Raw genomic sequence first — 16,101 nt, 5'->3', positions numbered from 1 at the left:
CCTTTTTCTTTATCTTCTTCTCGCCTTCAGAGTGAATTAAAAAGAGGTCTGGTGTGAGGTGTTGGAGCCCCGCCAGGAGCCTCACTTGTCCCAGAAGTACGAGACGCTAATTCTGACGACTTGCTTAAAAAGAGTGAGGCCGTGTACCACTCCAATGCCACTTTCCTCGCCACAAACTCAGCACCCTCATCTCTTACCCTTATAATTAAGCTCTTATTGTCACCCCACCTGCCCTCTCATTTAACCTTTAAAGTTTTCCACTGCTATGCAAGGCCATTTCCACTCCCCTCAGGGCTCTTGAACAGCCTCCACACCCCTGGTGCCAGAGCAGATTAAGCCCCCTCGGCTCTCTCTTTGGCCACATTTCAGCGTTATATAAACCCCGGGCTCGGTGGTGTCTCTCAAAACCTTTTTCCCCGTTGTTTTTTTTTTAGATGGCAGGGCGAGGACAGTCGAGCAAGCGGAGATGGCAGGTATTTGCAGTGCAGCTGCTTAGGGTCCATGTCTAATACAACATGACAGTTTTAACACGAGACATGAGCACACGGCGTCCTCGGCGCGTTTGAAGGAAATGAGGAGGATGAGGAGGGCTTCACTCCAGGACAGTGATGGGATGCCATCAAAGCCCTGCTGGTCTGGTTCATCCTCAGAACCCTCTTCACATCTAAAGCAACTACATTTACTGAAAGTCAGGCATGCTGAAAGACAATGGACTTTGTTAAGTAGTAACAAACTGTAAAATATAAACATAATTTACCTCTTCTTATCAGATTTTTGTTTTTCCTCATCTGTGTGTGGATCTGTTACCAAAACATCTGTCAGGATTTGTTTGTTTCTTTGTATTATGTTTATTGTTTCTGTTTTATTTCTTTGTTTTTCCTGTGTTTCGTTGTTCCCGGTTTGCCTTTACTTGTGAATTTTTGGAAGTTCTCTCAGCCACGTCAGCCCTTTGTTTTTGTCTCTTTTTTTTTCATAATAAATTAGTTAAGTTCTGCAAACATGAGTCTGAGCACTGCGTTCGTTTCCCTCGCTCCCTGACAATATCTCATGAACCACTGGACAGATTTTAACTGAAATTAAAACTGGCAAAAGGTAGATCGCAAGATCGTTTATATGGTTAAAAATGGATATAACTCGGTCAATTTTCCAGACACTGAGCTCAAATTTGATTCAATAGTAGCTCATTTACAGCTCATGCTCTGAGGCCTTTAATGTTGTTTTTAAGGTTTGACCAAAATGGCTACGACTCCATCATTTTTGTTTAAACTCAGGCCTTTTAATTTTTGACGTTATTGTCTCATATTGAGCAGAGACCTGAGCTCCGTCCTGGTCGGAGAGCACACAGAGGAGTTTGTGGTTATTAATACACGCAGCAGCAGGCATGATGTGGGTCAAACGTGCCGAACGCCACGTGACGGAGGCAGAGCAAAGCACCTTCCTCACGTCCTGACATTCGAGGGGCTTGAGTCAGCTGTGAGTCTGAAAAAGGGGCCTCTGGTAAGCCTCAGCTCGCCGGAGCTACACAAACCACAGAAAGGAGGCGTGCACTTCATGTGGCCATAACGGGAACGATGATGTCTGAGCCATTTAGATTTACAATCAGTTAAATTGCTGCATTCAGTGCAAAACAGACATGAAAGAATTCCTGTCTGGATCCAGTTTTCTCACTTTGAGGAAAAAGAAACAGTTTTTATGCTGCTGAACTCCTGTGACCCTTCATGTACTCAGTGCTTTAAGTTTCACATTGCACTGTACTGTATATCAGATTGCATCAGATATTTTGTATTATATCAAATATCTTTGTATTGTATTTTATTGTTTCACTTTCAGCTGAGTTGTTTTGTAGACGGCTGGAGCGACAGCAGCTCCCTACGACCTGAAAAGAAGAACTGAGTAAAGACAATGGATTATATGTCATATTGTAATGTATCATATCATCTCATATTAGATTGTATTAAATCGTATTTTTATGTGCTGCATGTTAGCATTTTGTTTCAGGTTGTATTTTATTATATCAACAGTGGACAAAATAAAGGACCAGAACATTTAAATGATAAAAAATATACATTAACATTGTGTGATATTAAATCGTCAGCATCACTGAGCTGGTCTCAAATGTACAGAAACGTTTCCATGACGATTTCTCGTCTGCTTTTCTCAAATGTCATAAAACTCAGAACAATAAATACGCCTTTTTAAATACTTGATAGACTTTTTGTGGTTAATATTTTCCTAGTTTTTTTAAAACTTGGAGTAAAGATTCACTTCCAGCTCATTTAGAAACAGGAATCATTTGGGAACAAAATTTGTTTGATATTAAAAAACAAAAAAAGGTGTCTTCTCATCTAACTCTAAACAATTTATTCCCCTGAACTAGAAATAAAAATGATTTATATTGAAGCTTTATTTTGTCAAACTGTACACACACGAGGAGCTGAAATCTGTTTTAATTTGGATCTCAGCCCAAACCTGACGGACTCTGATTGAACATGAAATTACCTCCAGACTTGGTTGAATAGTTGACTTAATGAAGCGGAGAGCTATGTCTGCATGTATCCAAGCAACCCATCATTACCTTCGTCTCTCCCTTCACTCTTAACCTGCTTTCAGAGGTTTTTAGTCTCTTTACGGGAAAAAAGCTTCACCTGAGACAGCTTGCTAAAACATCTTCATGCTCCCACATCCTAAAACGTTTTACAAAGCAGCCTTCTTTTGTTCTCCGCACTTTATTTTATTTTATTTTTTTTCAGATCAGGAGCAGAATAACTCAAGTTGTTTCATCTCCCTCCTTTTCCAGATGGCAGCTATTTGAATAGGCATGCAAACGTCTGATGAGTACAAACCCTTCAAAAGCAGAAAAACTGGTTAAACGCTTCCCGTGCTTTAATCTGACAAATCAGCGGGGGGGAAAAAAATTGTTTTTACAACTTTACTTGGATAAACATGATCCTACAGATAGTAACGAGCAGCACGTTTGGATAAACTTGTTCCATGTTTTCTTTTTGTTTGTTTTTTGGAGTGTTTTTGCCTCCTGAGGTGCTGGCAGGCGACAGAGCTACCATCGACTCGGTGCTGTAATGTCTGCAGACACAAAGAGGCCCATTCAGGCCCTTCAGAGGCCATATTCCACCCCAGCCCATCCAACACACAGCCTGGAGTCATTATAGAAGGAAAAATGTAGAAGCAAATCACAGAAAAAGCATTCCTTGAAGGAATGCATATCGCCCGCCTCAATTTATGCCAGAGTTTAAAACTGAGTTTTAGCCGTTCTGTTATAAATGATCTGCAGTCTCATGTGATAATGAGGAAGCTGTCAGTGCTTGGAGTCTGGGTTGAGGATGACTCTCAGCTACTACCACACAAAATGTCAGCTCCATGTCTGTAAAACTGACTGGATTACAGCTGTTTTTGAATTGGGTTCAGAAGCTAATCGGTTGTAGATCGAAGTAAATCTACTTTCTGACGCTTCGTGGGATAGTCTGCTGGAAGAACGAGGCAAAAATCTGGTAATAATCACATCTGTGCAGGGTCTCCCTCCTGTCGTCTCGGATGCAGGGATTTACGTTTGTGAAGTCCAGTCTGAGCCAAACAACGGAGCAGCAACAGCCCAACAAACTCAGGTGGTTGCATTTTTGTAGTCAAGTCCAGCCTCCAACCAGCTCTAATTCAAAATAATATTAATATAATATATATATATGCAATTACATCAAACAGTTAAAGTAATGTTATATATTCTCTTCATATGTTGAGGATAACTCTCAGCTACTGCCAAATCAAATTTTAGCTCAATATCTGCAAAACTGACTGAGTAGTGGGCATTTTTCTGTTTTCTAAGTTCAGTTGGCTGTGGCGGCCATCTTGAATCGGGTTGTCCCTAAAAGTTAATGCAGATGTCCATCCAACAGTTATTTCCTGAAAGTTTTGTTAAAATCCATCCAGTGGTTCGTAAGATATTTTGCTAACAGACGAAGGCTGGGGGTAAAAAGCTGAGACCTATGCAGCTCTCAGCAGGTGAGTTGCATTATGGGTAATGAATCTCGCTCTGACAGCTAAAAGGAAAGTATCAATCTGTTTCTGATAACGTTTCTTATCTTAAATTACTTTTTTTTTTCTTTCTGCTGTTGCAGGAGTTTTACAGCATCTCAGTCAGATTGTCTATTTTTCTATCCAGCTCTGGCACGAAGGGTGGCGGGCGACAAGCATTCCTCCGAGGAAGATCAGGTTTCTGTGACACCACCAGCTCAACTAGCAGCACCTGTCGCACCTCCCGACCTGTAAATCCACACCGGTGACACCGAAAGAAGGGCAATTAATCGATTTAACCTGTAAAATATTCACGAGGAGACGTTTTGAAAAAGGTTTTGCATTTATTACAAGTCGCTCGCTCTAAATAATTCATCATGTAATGTGATTCTGGAGGACATTCAGGAAGCCTAAACCGTTTGTTTGTACGTCTTACTAGTAACACATTTTTTTTGCCAACTGGAGGCACTTTTGTCCAACTAGTTGGTGCAGAAGTCAGTAATCTGCCATTTTCCTGCACCAGTAGCTCAAAAAGTCCCATCTAGATGGTGTTTTCATACACTATGGCAAGCCATTTGTATATTTATTCAATAACCCTGATCTCAAGTGTCATTTCCGCCCACTAGTTCTCGACTACACTGCACTAGTTGCACGCTGGGTCACATTTGTTCAACAGACACTGTTACTAGTAACACCTTTTTACCCAACTAGTTGAAGCAGAACCAGTCGCCCAGAAGTCCCATCTAGGCGCCCTTTTAATGAACTAGTGTTTCTACGGCAAGCCATTTGTGTATTTAATCAATCTCAAGCATCATTTTCCCCCACTAGTTTGCGACTGCACTGAACTAGTTGCACCAACTCAACAAGCACTCTCACTAGTAACACTTTTTTGCCAACTAGTTGGTGCAGAAGCCATCTTGCTGCACTAGTAGCCCCAAAGTCCCCACTAGTTACCCGTGGGTCCAAACCTGCCAACATCTGTGTTGTACAAGTTGACTAATAAGCATAAAAAAACACATATGTTAACTAGTCAACACAGATTATACCTACTAGTTCACTAGGGATTATGAAATGTTTGCTAGTTTACACATTTTTGGCTTTACTACTCAACTACTGCTGCTAAAACATTTAAAGGTTAACTAGTCAGACTATAATTGTGTGAACTAGTCAACAGGTTAACTAGTGTGACCGAATTTAGACACAAGACTCAAAAAAAGAGAAACCTGGGCCTTACTAGTTAACTAATAAACATTGTAGGCGCACTAGTTGACTAGTAAAGCCAAAAATGCATCAACTAGTGAGCACATTAGTGTTTATTAGTGGACTAGTTAATTGTTTGGGTTGCACTAGTCAGTCACTAGGAATAACTTGAGTTTTAGATCCATTTTTGTCTTACTAGTTAACTAATAAACATTGCAGGCGCACTAGTTGACTAGTAAGGCCAAAAATGCATCAACTAGTGAGCACTATAGTGTTTATTAGTGAACTAGTTAATTGTTTGGGCATAACTTGATGCATTTTTGTCTTATTAGTTAACTAATAAACATTGTAGGCACACTAATTGACTAGTCAGGCCAAAAATGCATCAACGAGTGAGCACTGTAGTTTTTATTAGTGGACTAGTTAATTGTTTGGGTCGCATTAGTCAGTCACTAGGAATAACTTGAGTTTTAGATGCATTTTGGCCTTTTCTAGTTAACTAATAAACATTGTAGGTGCACTAGTTGACTAGTAAGGCCAAAAATGCATCAACTAGTGAGCACTTTAGTGTTTATTAGTGGACTAGTTAATTGTTTGGGCATAACTTGAGTTTTAGATCCATTTTTGTCTTACTAGTTAACTAATAAACATTGTAGGTGCACTAGTAAGGCCAAAAATGTGTTAACTAGTGCACAATTTGGAAGTCACTTCTACGACTAATTTGTCTCGACTAGTTAACATGTAATAATTTTTTATGCTTACCAAACTAGTTGTCAACTAAGTGAGTTAAGAAGTCAAATAGTTGCGACTTTGAGGCAAAAAGGCCGGCTGGTTCGACTTCTGCTCCGACTAGTTGGCAAAAAAAAGTGGTTGTTGAATTATTAAACTAGTTCCACCAAATGTGTAACAAGTGCAGAGAAGGAAAAACATTTTCTTATATTGAGCTCCGTCAGCGGTTTATAAAACATGTCAGGGCAAACAGTTACTCCTGATTAGTTCTGGAAGTTGGGTTTTTTTTTGTATTTTTGAGCCCACAGCGCCCCCTGCTGACCTCTAAAGGAAGCACAATTAAACCTGAACCAGAAGCATTTTATTAGTAAAAAACGAGCTTGTTTAATAAATCATGACCCTCACAACAAGCAGACAGGAGCTTCACAGTTTAGTTTGAAATTGAAGGGAAACATCTAAATATCAGACAATTCTAACTATACACAGACATATGAAAATAAATGTTTTAAACGGTGTATAAAAAGGTTAACTGGATCGGATTATTTTACATCCTAGTTTCAACAACTTGACTTCATCCCTTGTAGAAACAGTTTTTGGATTCTGGAGGTTTAATTTTGATTTACAACCAAAGATGTAAATTCACATATTTCATACTTGGCGTAATAAATCAGCTTATTTAAACTTTCAGACAGAAAATATGAGCCTCAGTCTCCTTTAAATTGTTAAAAGTGAAGCTATTTGATTCTGTTTTCTGTCATCACTCCCGGGTGGTTTCGTTTCCTTTGGCAGGACTTTTAACGGCCTGAGGCGACTTCGCTGCTTTGGCCGTTTTCTCCACCTTTTGTTTTTTACCCTCGTCTTTCTTCGGCACGTCCCCCTGGACCCCCTCCTCGCTCTCCGCCTTGCTGGGGACCTTCCTCAGCTTGTGTTTGCTTTTGAGGGGAGTGGAGAAGGTCAGAGAAGGCTTGATGAAGTCCAGAGGGAAGACGCCCACGTCTCCGTCGAAGCGGTTTTTGGTGACCTGCAGGGACCTGCGGCCGGGACACGTCACCAGCTTCTTCTCCTGCAGGATCAGGACGTTGTCGGCCTCCTGGCTGGCCTGGAAAAGGGGTTAAAGGTCAAGACGCGAGGGTGTTACGTGCATCTGATCTCTGCACAGATTTCATTCCCATTTCTGATCTGTAATTAAATATTTTCAGCAAAATCAGTGAACAGTTTGAAACTAGAGTGAGGTAAAGCATGCTAAAAAAGCTGAAACAAATGTTAAAGCAAATGATTGCTAAAAGCTAAAGTAGTAGAAGGCTAGCTAAAAGGTAAAGTAGTAAAATAATCATTAAAAGCAGCAAAAACTTGAGCTAAAAGCCTAATGTAGCTAAAAGGTTACCAAAAGTATAAAATAGCAAAAGACTATGTAAAAGTAATAAAAGGCTAACTAACAGCTAAAAGTGGCTAAAAGTTAAAAGTATCATAAAAAGACAAAAATAGATCAAGAACGCAGAAGCAGATTTCAAAGAGAACAAGATCTCAGAAGAAAATAAATATTTGTAAATAAAGTTAAATATCATCTCCTGAATGAGCTAAACGTTCTGATTTATGAACAACATAAAAAAGAAAGAAGTAAATTACAAAAAAGCATTAAAAATAAAAGATAAAAAGCAGGGAATCTGTGTGAATGCTGAATCAGGATCCACAAAATGTTTTCTGACTGAACCGAAGCGTTTAACTTCCCCGCCGCACCTTCGCAGAACCAAAGATGGAGGCAGTCTGCAGCTCTCGGTCGTCGTCCTCTTTCCTCGGGTGAATGATCAGCGTGACGTGGCAGCAGCTGTTCGTGGCAAACTTCCTGAACACGCCGATGATGTGGTCCTGGACCGCAAACCTGGGTGGCACGAAAAAATGATGAAACACTTCAGAAGAGGGATCACCGGCTGATCTACGACTGATTCGCTTTTGGAGCCAATTCAAGATGGCTGCCACACCCAAATTCATAAATGTTTTGTTCACCTTCTTCATCTGGAAGGAACTGAGCTCTTTTCGGCTGTTACAGTTTCTGCTTTTACTCACCTGTCGACTGAGAGGTTTTCATGTCCCATCATGAACTGCAGGTTATCGATGACCACGTGGTTGATGTCGTACAGGTAGACGGCGTGCTGCATGGTGTCCAGCACCGTCCTGAAGACGAGACAAGGTCACAAAACTCATCAGAACCACAAACATCTTCTGCCAGAAGGCCGTGTGAACGCAGAGCGCTGAAGCAGGTAAAAGAAGAAGCTAAAATGAGCCAAACACGGCCTAAAAGTAACAAAACGCCAGAAACAAAAAGTTACCTAAAAGGTAAGCTAAAAGCTGCAGTAAAAGTCTTGCTAAGAGCTAAAGCACTCAAAGGGTTGCTAAAAAATATCAAAACTCTAGCTAAAAGTATCAAACGTATAGCTAGATGCAAAAAGCTTCAGAAGGATAGCTAAAAGTAGCAAAATGCTACCTAACAGCTAAAGTGTCCAAAGGCTAGCTAAAAGCTAAAACAGCAGCAGCAGCTCAGTAAAGCCTGCAGGACCGACGAGGCTCACTTGATGTTCTGCTGTCCGTGGAAAGCCATGAAGTAGAGCGGCAGCTCTTCGAATCTGTCCGCCCAGAAGTCGTACTGCTCCAGCTTCTCCTCCAGCCGCTGCATGGCGAACTGCGTCAGCATGATCTTCGCCAGGCGGACATTGTTGATCTCAAAGCTGCCCCACAGCGTGTTGACACCCTGCATGCAAAGATCTAAAGCCAGCTCACTGATGAACGTGGTCTTCCCACTCCCAGTAGGACCTGGAGAAGAAACAAAGACAGAAAGGACAATGAAAAAAAGATCACGTCTTCAGTTTGTTAACATGTTTTAGACAAACCGTTCATCCTTTCTCAGTGAGAACTGGAGCGTTGATGTTCTCTGGATCCTATTTCTAAGTCATTTTCTTCTTGAAAGGTGGACTTTTAACTTTTATTTATAGATGCAAAAATAACCTGTAGTCCCTCACAGTAAGTAGGAGGCTATCGTGAAGATTTTCTAGTCTTTTTCTGGGCAGAAATCTATGAAATGTCTGCAGTATGTTCAGCTGAATGTAAATGAAACAGATGCTTTTCTTTTTGAAAACAAACAGGGATGAAAGTGTTATTATTTTTAATTGTGACTAATCAGTACCTGTGAAAACTGTGAGCTCTCCCTTTCTGTGTCCCTTCAGGAGCCTGTTGAGTTCTGGGAATCTGGTCCACTTCACTCCAGCCACCTGGTCCATGTTGACCAGCTCGCCGTACACGTCGTCTCTGAGCTGCTTGAAGGAAACGATGGACTTATGTGCCGCTGGGATGGAGGCCTTCACGATGTGGCTCAGGTTCCTGCCTCGGGACAGGGCCTCCAGCGGACACGGCTGGAACTCCCCGGGACGCACCAGCGCGCACCTCCTCAGACCCAGCTTGCGCGCAAAGATCTTGGACGCCTCCCAGGAGCGGATGTCGCCTCCCAGCCACAGAGTCACGCGCTTGAACTGCTCCAGGTAGGGCAGCAGGACCGGCGGGAGGCAGCTGGCCCCGCGGGGGAGAGCCACGCTGGGGAGTCCCGTGGCCTGGCTCACGGCCAGAGTGTCCAACTCACGACCGGTCAGCACCACCTCAGAGTCCAAACAGTTCACGAGGGGAAGACCAAACAGGTTGTAGTAGGAGCTACACCTCGGGACGGTGACTTCGTTATAAGCCACCTCGCCTGAGTCTGTCCTTCGGGCGGAGAGGAGCTTGATCCCCTTCAGGGAGGAATCCGGACCACCGAACCAGGGGAAAACCAGACTCTTAGTGGGCTTGAAGAGTTTTACACCAAACTTTTTCAGGGTTGCATTAGAGATCTTTGTAATCTTAAAAAAAGAAGAAGAAATTCAGGTTATATGGGTGAAATCCCAGGACTCCCAACGGTGAAGATACACTTCACCCAAAACTCAACAAACTGACACTCATTTAACCTAAAACAATTTTATATTTAGTAGTCTGTAGTTGGAAAATACTTGTTTTTTGATATATTAAGGTTTAAAATGTCACCACTTTCAGTTTAAAAAGACAGTAATGACCCCATTTTACACGTGATGTCTTTGCATCAGTTTGTAAAAAATCCCCCCAAAACATCAATAAACCTTCTTCTCTAAAAGGGATTTTGACAAACTTGTCCTCTTCTTACTGCATGTGGATTTATTCCTCTGACTTCCAGTGACTGAAGCAGTTCTGTAAATATTTTTGATTGTATGAAAAAAGTCAAATAACGCAGGACAAACTCGTAGTTAATACCTGGAACATGGTTTTAATCAGCTGAGCGTCGTCCTCTGGGAGATCTGTGAAGGGCACAGAGCTGGACCAGATTTCCTGCACCTCCCTCAGCTCCCTCTCCCTCTCCTCCTGCTCCTCCACGCTCTCCGGATACCCCAGCAGCACATGAGGGTTGAGGAAGTTCTGCTCTTCCTTCTGCATCACCTCCAGGCAGTCCTGGAGGTCCTCCCAGCTCCCCTCGACCAGGGTGTCTTTACACAGAAACTGTCCCGTGGTTTTATCCACGAACAAGGAAGAGCTGTCCTTCCTCGTGGACGAGTCGATGAAGATGCTCGGGATGTGGAGGCAGCTGTAGCCATCATGGAAAGGAATCTCTTTGGAGCGTAAATACTGCTTGATGTCTGTGACTGTGATGGGACTCGAAGGAATCTCTACAGTGGACTTGGTGTCCTTTTTATAGCTCCTGATCACCTTGTGTGAGAGGATGAAGCTTGCACGTCCAAGTCTTTGGTTCCATGGAGCCTCAGAAGTCCTGTTAAGTTTGAAACACTGGGATGAAAAATGTCTTGGATGGAGAAATTTGTGGGCTCCCACCTGCAGGAGACAGGTGGTGCCCTTTAGCAGCAAGCCTCTCCACATTGGCTACCTGGTTAGCATATTTCACCTGCAAAATACAATAAAAAATTTTTTAAAAACGCTTAAGTTAGTATTATAATGGTAAAGCTGCAAAGCAATCTTAATCTGCTAAAACAAGTCAGTGCGGACAAACAGTGAGGCAGAAAATCCTTATTTTCTTACAAAACGAAACACAATTATTGCCCTAAAATTCACTTTAATTTGAATTAACAAACTCATAATGTTATTTTTACCTGCTGTGAAGCCTGACCTCATTTTCTCCCATGCTTCAATACAATCCGGAGCGCGCTTTTTGGTGCGCTTTCAAAACAAGTCCGTGCGAAACATGCTTCCGTCCGTTAACGCTTGAACTTAATTAACGTGCTTCAAAAGATAAAAAATATACAAAGACCAATATTTTACACTCGCCTATCAAAAATATTATTTTTCAAACAGAAAACTCAGCGTTAAAAATACGCTAGCTTACTACACTGGAGGTTTTACTTAACCGTAATGTTTTCTTTGTTTCCCACCGGACTCTATTCCCGACGGACCGCGCTGTGTTCATGCCCGTGAAGTCGTCCTCCAAGACGTTAGCACCCATTAATTTACTTCAGCTGGTTTGTCGTTCAGTAGCAGCGAGCAGCTGTTTGTTTTTATATGTTAGAAGGTTAATTTAAAGTTGGAACATGACCTCCAGAGGGACCCCGAGTCGTTTCCTGAAAAGTGTTCTTCAAAATGGAGTCGGCCGATACGTCTGTCAGCTGAAGCGAATCTCCATCGTCTTCTCCAGGAAAGGACAGAGCTCACTGGGAGTCAGGTAAGACAAAACAGGAGCTTTAGAGTTTAACAGTGGGGGTGTAATGAGTTAAATATATCTGGTTTCTACTACAAGCCCAGTTCCTGCACTGAATGATGCCCAACACCTCACTTCATTTCACTCTTTTTTTATGTTTTTACTCTTGTCTGAACTTTAATGAGACTCAGAAATCACTGGATGTAAGTGTGTTAATAAAACTGAGATTGATATGAAACCTTCAGCAAATGTTCAGTAGTTTTTTCAGTGGTTAGAAAACTATTAATCAGTTATTTTATATAGTAATAAACCTTTTATTCAGACCAAAGATTGAGTTTGTTGCCACGGAAAACTACAGTGGGCTTATATTGTCATCACCATTTCCACATTTTGTTGGTGGGGGGAAAAATAAAGTATATGCTGACTAATCAAATTGATTTTTGGCATGTAGGTAGTTGAAAACATGAACTAACAGCCTTTTTATTTGGGTTATTGAAAAAGTCTTTTTGCTCCTTCAGTTCAGCAGCTTTTGTTGGAGCAAAAGTTCAAAGTTATGCCACAACTAGCTCTCAGATAGGCTCTAATCTAGACGACAAATTTAATTCTGAATCCAGATTCCCAATATTCCAAGTTGCTTGGGTTGGTGGCGGTTCAAACTGAACTCTTTGCTTTATTAAAAAATATTACTGCAGTTTCCCGTTAGTGTAGCATAGATTACACAGAGTGTAAGTAAGGAACACTGTAGCTACATGTAGTTATTTTCTGAAGACTTTTCAGTTCTGAATATAATGACCCGGTGCAGAGTCGCAGGTTTTCGGCGCCAACCTTTAACCCTCAGCTGTCTCCTCCATTTTCCTGCAGGGATTTTATCGAGGAGGGGGTGGTGGATTATGCCAAGAAGAACCCCGGGACCGTCGTGTACGTGTCTCCTCAGCCCAAAAGCTTGCCCAAAATAGTCGCCGAATACTGTGAGTGCTGACAGGGTTGTGCTCCGATCCAACGCCTGAATAAATACTGAATTCATTTTCTTGTGAAACTGTCAGCAGGTCAGTGCCTCGATCTTGTAGTCCTGAGGCTGTGGGTTCAAGCCCAGGTTGTGTCAGAAAGTGCATCAAAACATGTATTTTATCAAAAAAAATATATGTATCTGGCCAGCTGACCTGTTTTCGCTCCTTATTAAACTCAGCTATAAATATTTCTAGTTGATGCCAAAATATGGGTTGTTATTTTGCTTTTCAGGTAAAATAATTATGTTATTAAAGACATTGTTTTATGGTGAATAAAAATGTTGTTTTGTAGCTGCAGACTGGCTGAGTTACCATAGATATTTTAAATGAAAAGTCCACTTTTTCTTTCATAAAGTGATTGATAGTACTGCAGTCCTCCTTTTATACTCCAGGGGGCAGTATGACGCTGTTTCTTTCTGAGACTTGTTAATTAAAAGTAAAAAACTGTTTTGTCTCCTTCAGTTTTACTCCCCATTGAGTGATTTTTTTTTCCTCCCTCTTATTGCAGTGAACGGTAACATCAGGGAGGAATGCATCAAGAACAAAACGTCGCAGGAGGTTCTGGAGGTTCTGACCAAGCTGACCAATCAGTCTGGCCTGGACGTGATCCGCATCCGGAAGCACTTCCACACGGACAGCCCCAGCATCCAGGGCCAGTGGCACCCGTTCACAAACCGACCCCCGTCTGTCGGCCCCATCAGTCCACAGCATCCGCGGCGGAAAGAGGACTGAACGACGCTGAAGCCGTTTTCCAGAAAATATTAAGACTCATTTTCCTGTTTTTACCCCCAGAACGATTATTACATCCACAGCGGTAAGAACAGACTGATGTTTTTCAGCCCAAGATTAAAGGTCTGTAAATAAATTATTTTAAATTAAAACTAAAGAAACTGTATTTTCTGCAAAACGCTGAGCGTTAAACAACGATGAAGATGAACCTGAGCTGTTTAAGCTTAAAGGGAAAGAAGCAAAATGCTAACTGAAAGTAGCTAAAGAATAGGTAAAGCTAAATGTAGCAGGAGGCTGGCTAGAAACTAAAAACAGCAAAAGGTTAGCTAAAAGAAGCAGATGCTAGCTGAAAGTGTTATATACCAGTTAAATACAAGCTAAACGTAGCAAAAGGCTATCTTAAAGATAAAAATAGAAAAATGCAAGTTTAAAGCAGCTAAAAGCAGTAAACTGTAGTTTAAAACTAAATGGAATAAGAAGATGAGATAGAAGCTTAAAGTAACAAAAGGGCTAAAAGAAAAATGCTAGCTGAAAGCTAGAAGTAGCAGAACTGCAGCTATAAGCTAAAAGTAGGTAAGAAAAACCAAAACAGAGCAAATAAACTGAAGCAGATTCCAAAGAGAACAAAGTTTTTACAGCAACTGAAAAGATCTCAATGTATTTCTATGGGGAAAATATTTGTAAATAAAGATCAATATATTTAAAAGTATAAAAGTTACAAAAAGTAAAAGTCAGAGCAGCCATTTCCTGAATGAGCCGAACGTTTTGATGTGCGAACGACTAAAATCGTACAAAGTCTGCAGAAGTTAGATTGTTTGGAAACAGAAAAAACAAAAATGAGCCGTTTCCCGTAGCTGAGTTTAAATTCAGATTTGAGTCTTTTTTTGTTTATCGGTTTAGTTTCACCTAAAAGACTTCAGCAGGACGTCCTCATCCTGTCCACCTGGCAGAAGGAATGACTCTGTTTTTACTGTTTAATGAGGTTTGAAGGAGTCCTCCCTGCCGGTGACCTGGAGCTTAAACGAACATGACAGATGGTTGTGTGATCTCCTGATGGATGACACTTTTTGCTTCCTCGCTGCTCCGTCGGCTCGTTTGTTCACATTTAACAAGGCAGATGTTGGCAGAACCGCAGCCCACGTCCAGCACTTTGTTCAACACCGGCTGTTTTTAAATGTGCTGATGAATCGATCTGATTCTTCAGCTGCAGATCTGACCCTGAATTCATCATTTCTGACTGCGAAAGGCGTCCGGCGATGACCTCGGTGACGTTCCTCGTGAGAGGAATACAGATGAGCCTCAGGACTGAGTGACGTCTGCTGGAAACAGGCTGAGGGCTGGATGTCAGCTGAAAGAAGCTGAAACTTATAGCTACCAGAAGCAGAACGCTAGATGTCAGCTGAAAGAAGCTGAAACTTATAGCTACCAGAAGCAGAACGCTAGATGTCAGCTAAAAGAAGCTGAAACTGTTATAACTACCAGAAGCAGAACGCTAGATGTCAGCTGAAAGAAGCTGAAACTTTTAGCTACCAAAAGCAGAACGCTAGATGTCAGCTAGAAGAAGCAGAACGCTAGATATCAGCTAAAAGAAGCTGAAACTGTTATAGCTACCAGAAGCAGAATGCTTGATGTCAGCTAAAAGAAGCAGAATGCTAGATGTCAGCTGAAAGAAGCAGTTAAACACCAAAAGTAACAAAAGGTTAGCTAAAAATAGCCAAACATTTACTGAAAGCAAAAGGCTAGATAAAAGTAGCAATATAGTAGCTAGAAGCTAAAATAGCAGCAGCTAGCTAAAACTCTCCAAAGGATAGTTTACTAGTTCAAAGCTAAAGTAGCAAAACAGTAGCTAAAAGGCTGTGTAAAAGCATAAAGCAGCAAAATGCTAGGTAAAAGCAGCAAAAGGTTAGCAAAATGCTAGTTAAAAATATCAAAAAGATAGCTACAAGCTAAAAGTAGCTGAAGTTTTTTTTTAAGTTCAAAGTAGCTACACAATAAAAGAAGTGAAACACTAAATAAAAGCTAAAAGCTGCAAAGGGTAGCAATGATCTAACTTAAAGTAGCAAAGAAAATATTCAAAAAGCAAGTTAGAAGCTAAAAGTAACAAAAGGGCTAAAAGTACCAAATGCTAGAAGCTAAAACCAGCAAAAGGCTAGCTGAAAAGCTGAAAGCTAGAAGTAGCAGAACTGCAGCTATAAGCTAAAAGTAGGAAAGAAAAACAAAAACAGCAAATAAACTGAAGCAGATTCCAAAGAGAACAAAGTTTTTACAGGAACTGAAAAGATCTCAATGTATTTCTACGGGGAAAATATTTGTAAATAAAACTGAATAGTTTGAAAAGCATAAAAGTTAAAAAAGCTAAAAGTCAGAGCAGCTATTTCCTGAATGAGCCGAAGGTTTTGATGTGTATCATAAATATATTAGGATGCAGAGCCACATTATCTGTGCTTTGAATCAAACGTTAGTAAAAGTCAAAGTGTTCATTCAGGAAAGAAGACACGATGTCGCTGCTCGGCCTCGACCTGGGTATCGTTGAGATGGAAATGATGTTTGATTCATTCTCACCTCCTGCCTTTTAATTGATCTACAGCACCAATTAAAGCTCTGACTTCCGCCGTTCTCCCCACGGCGAGCTGCCACAGCTTGACCCATGCAGGGACGGTAAAGGCTCTAAATAAAGTTGCTGTTGCTAAGTTACCGCCTGGAATATGGCTCTGGAAA

General features: G+C 41.3%; 2 protein-coding genes across 2 annotated transcripts; one reads left to right on the top strand and one right to left on the bottom strand.

Moving 5' to 3' along the window:
* Positions 1-6,293: 6,293 nt before the first annotated feature.
* On the bottom strand, positions 6,294-11,330 carry twnk (twinkle mtDNA helicase). The gene is made up of 7 exons (XM_017434810.3): positions 11,106-11,330; positions 10,258-10,900; positions 9,131-9,833; positions 8,520-8,760; positions 8,017-8,124; positions 7,690-7,831; positions 6,294-7,051 (listed from the first exon to the last, which is right to left on the bottom strand). The coding sequence occupies exons 2-7, from the start codon at positions 10,873-10,875 to the stop codon at positions 6,710-6,712; spliced, it is 2,154 nt and encodes a 717-aa protein (XP_017290299.1). The 5' UTR covers positions 10,876-10,900; positions 11,106-11,330; the 3' UTR covers positions 6,294-6,709.
* A 59-nt stretch (positions 11,331-11,389) lies between these two features.
* mrpl43 (mitochondrial ribosomal protein L43) lies at positions 11,390-13,535 on the top strand. The gene is made up of 3 exons (XM_017439115.3): positions 11,390-11,671; positions 12,509-12,615; positions 13,163-13,535. Exons 1-3 carry the CDS (start codon positions 11,541-11,543, stop codon positions 13,384-13,386), a joined length of 462 nt encoding a protein of 153 aa, XP_017294604.1. The 5' UTR covers positions 11,390-11,540; the 3' UTR covers positions 13,387-13,535.
* The last annotated feature ends 2,566 nt before the right edge of the window (positions 13,536-16,101 follow it).

This window comes from Kryptolebias marmoratus, linkage group LG17 (genome assembly GCF_001649575.2).
Source record: "Kryptolebias marmoratus isolate JLee-2015 linkage group LG17, ASM164957v2, whole genome shotgun sequence".
Lineage (NCBI taxonomy): Eukaryota > Metazoa > Chordata > Actinopteri > Cyprinodontiformes > Rivulidae > Kryptolebias > Kryptolebias marmoratus.
The sequence above is the reverse complement of the archived record's forward strand: the minus strand, read 5'-3'. Positions and strand labels throughout refer to the sequence as shown.

Excerpts from the sequence above, each read along its gene's own strand:
- twnk (XM_017434810.3), bottom strand. The coding sequence starts at position 10,875 with ATGTGGAGAGGCTTGCTGCTAAAGGGCACCACCTGTCTCCTGCAGGTG. Across the intron at positions 8,125-8,519 it reads CACGGACAGCAGAACATCAA|GACGGTGCTGGACACCATGC; the intron begins GTGAGCCTCGTC and ends TCTCGTCTTCAG. Across the intron at positions 7,052-7,689 it reads CCATCTTTGGTTCTGCGAAG|GCCAGCCAGGAGGCCGACAA; the intron begins GTGCGGCGGGGA and ends CCCCTTTTCCAG.
- mrpl43 (XM_017439115.3), top strand. The coding sequence starts at position 11,541 with ATGACCTCCAGAGGGACCCCGAGTCGTTTCCTGAAAAGTGTTCTTCAA. Across the intron at positions 11,672-12,508 it reads CAGAGCTCACTGGGAGTCAG|GGATTTTATCGAGGAGGGGG; the intron begins GTAAGACAAAAC and ends ATTTTCCTGCAG. Across the intron at positions 12,616-13,162 it reads CAAAATAGTCGCCGAATACT|TGAACGGTAACATCAGGGAG; the intron begins GTGAGTGCTGAC and ends CTCTTATTGCAG.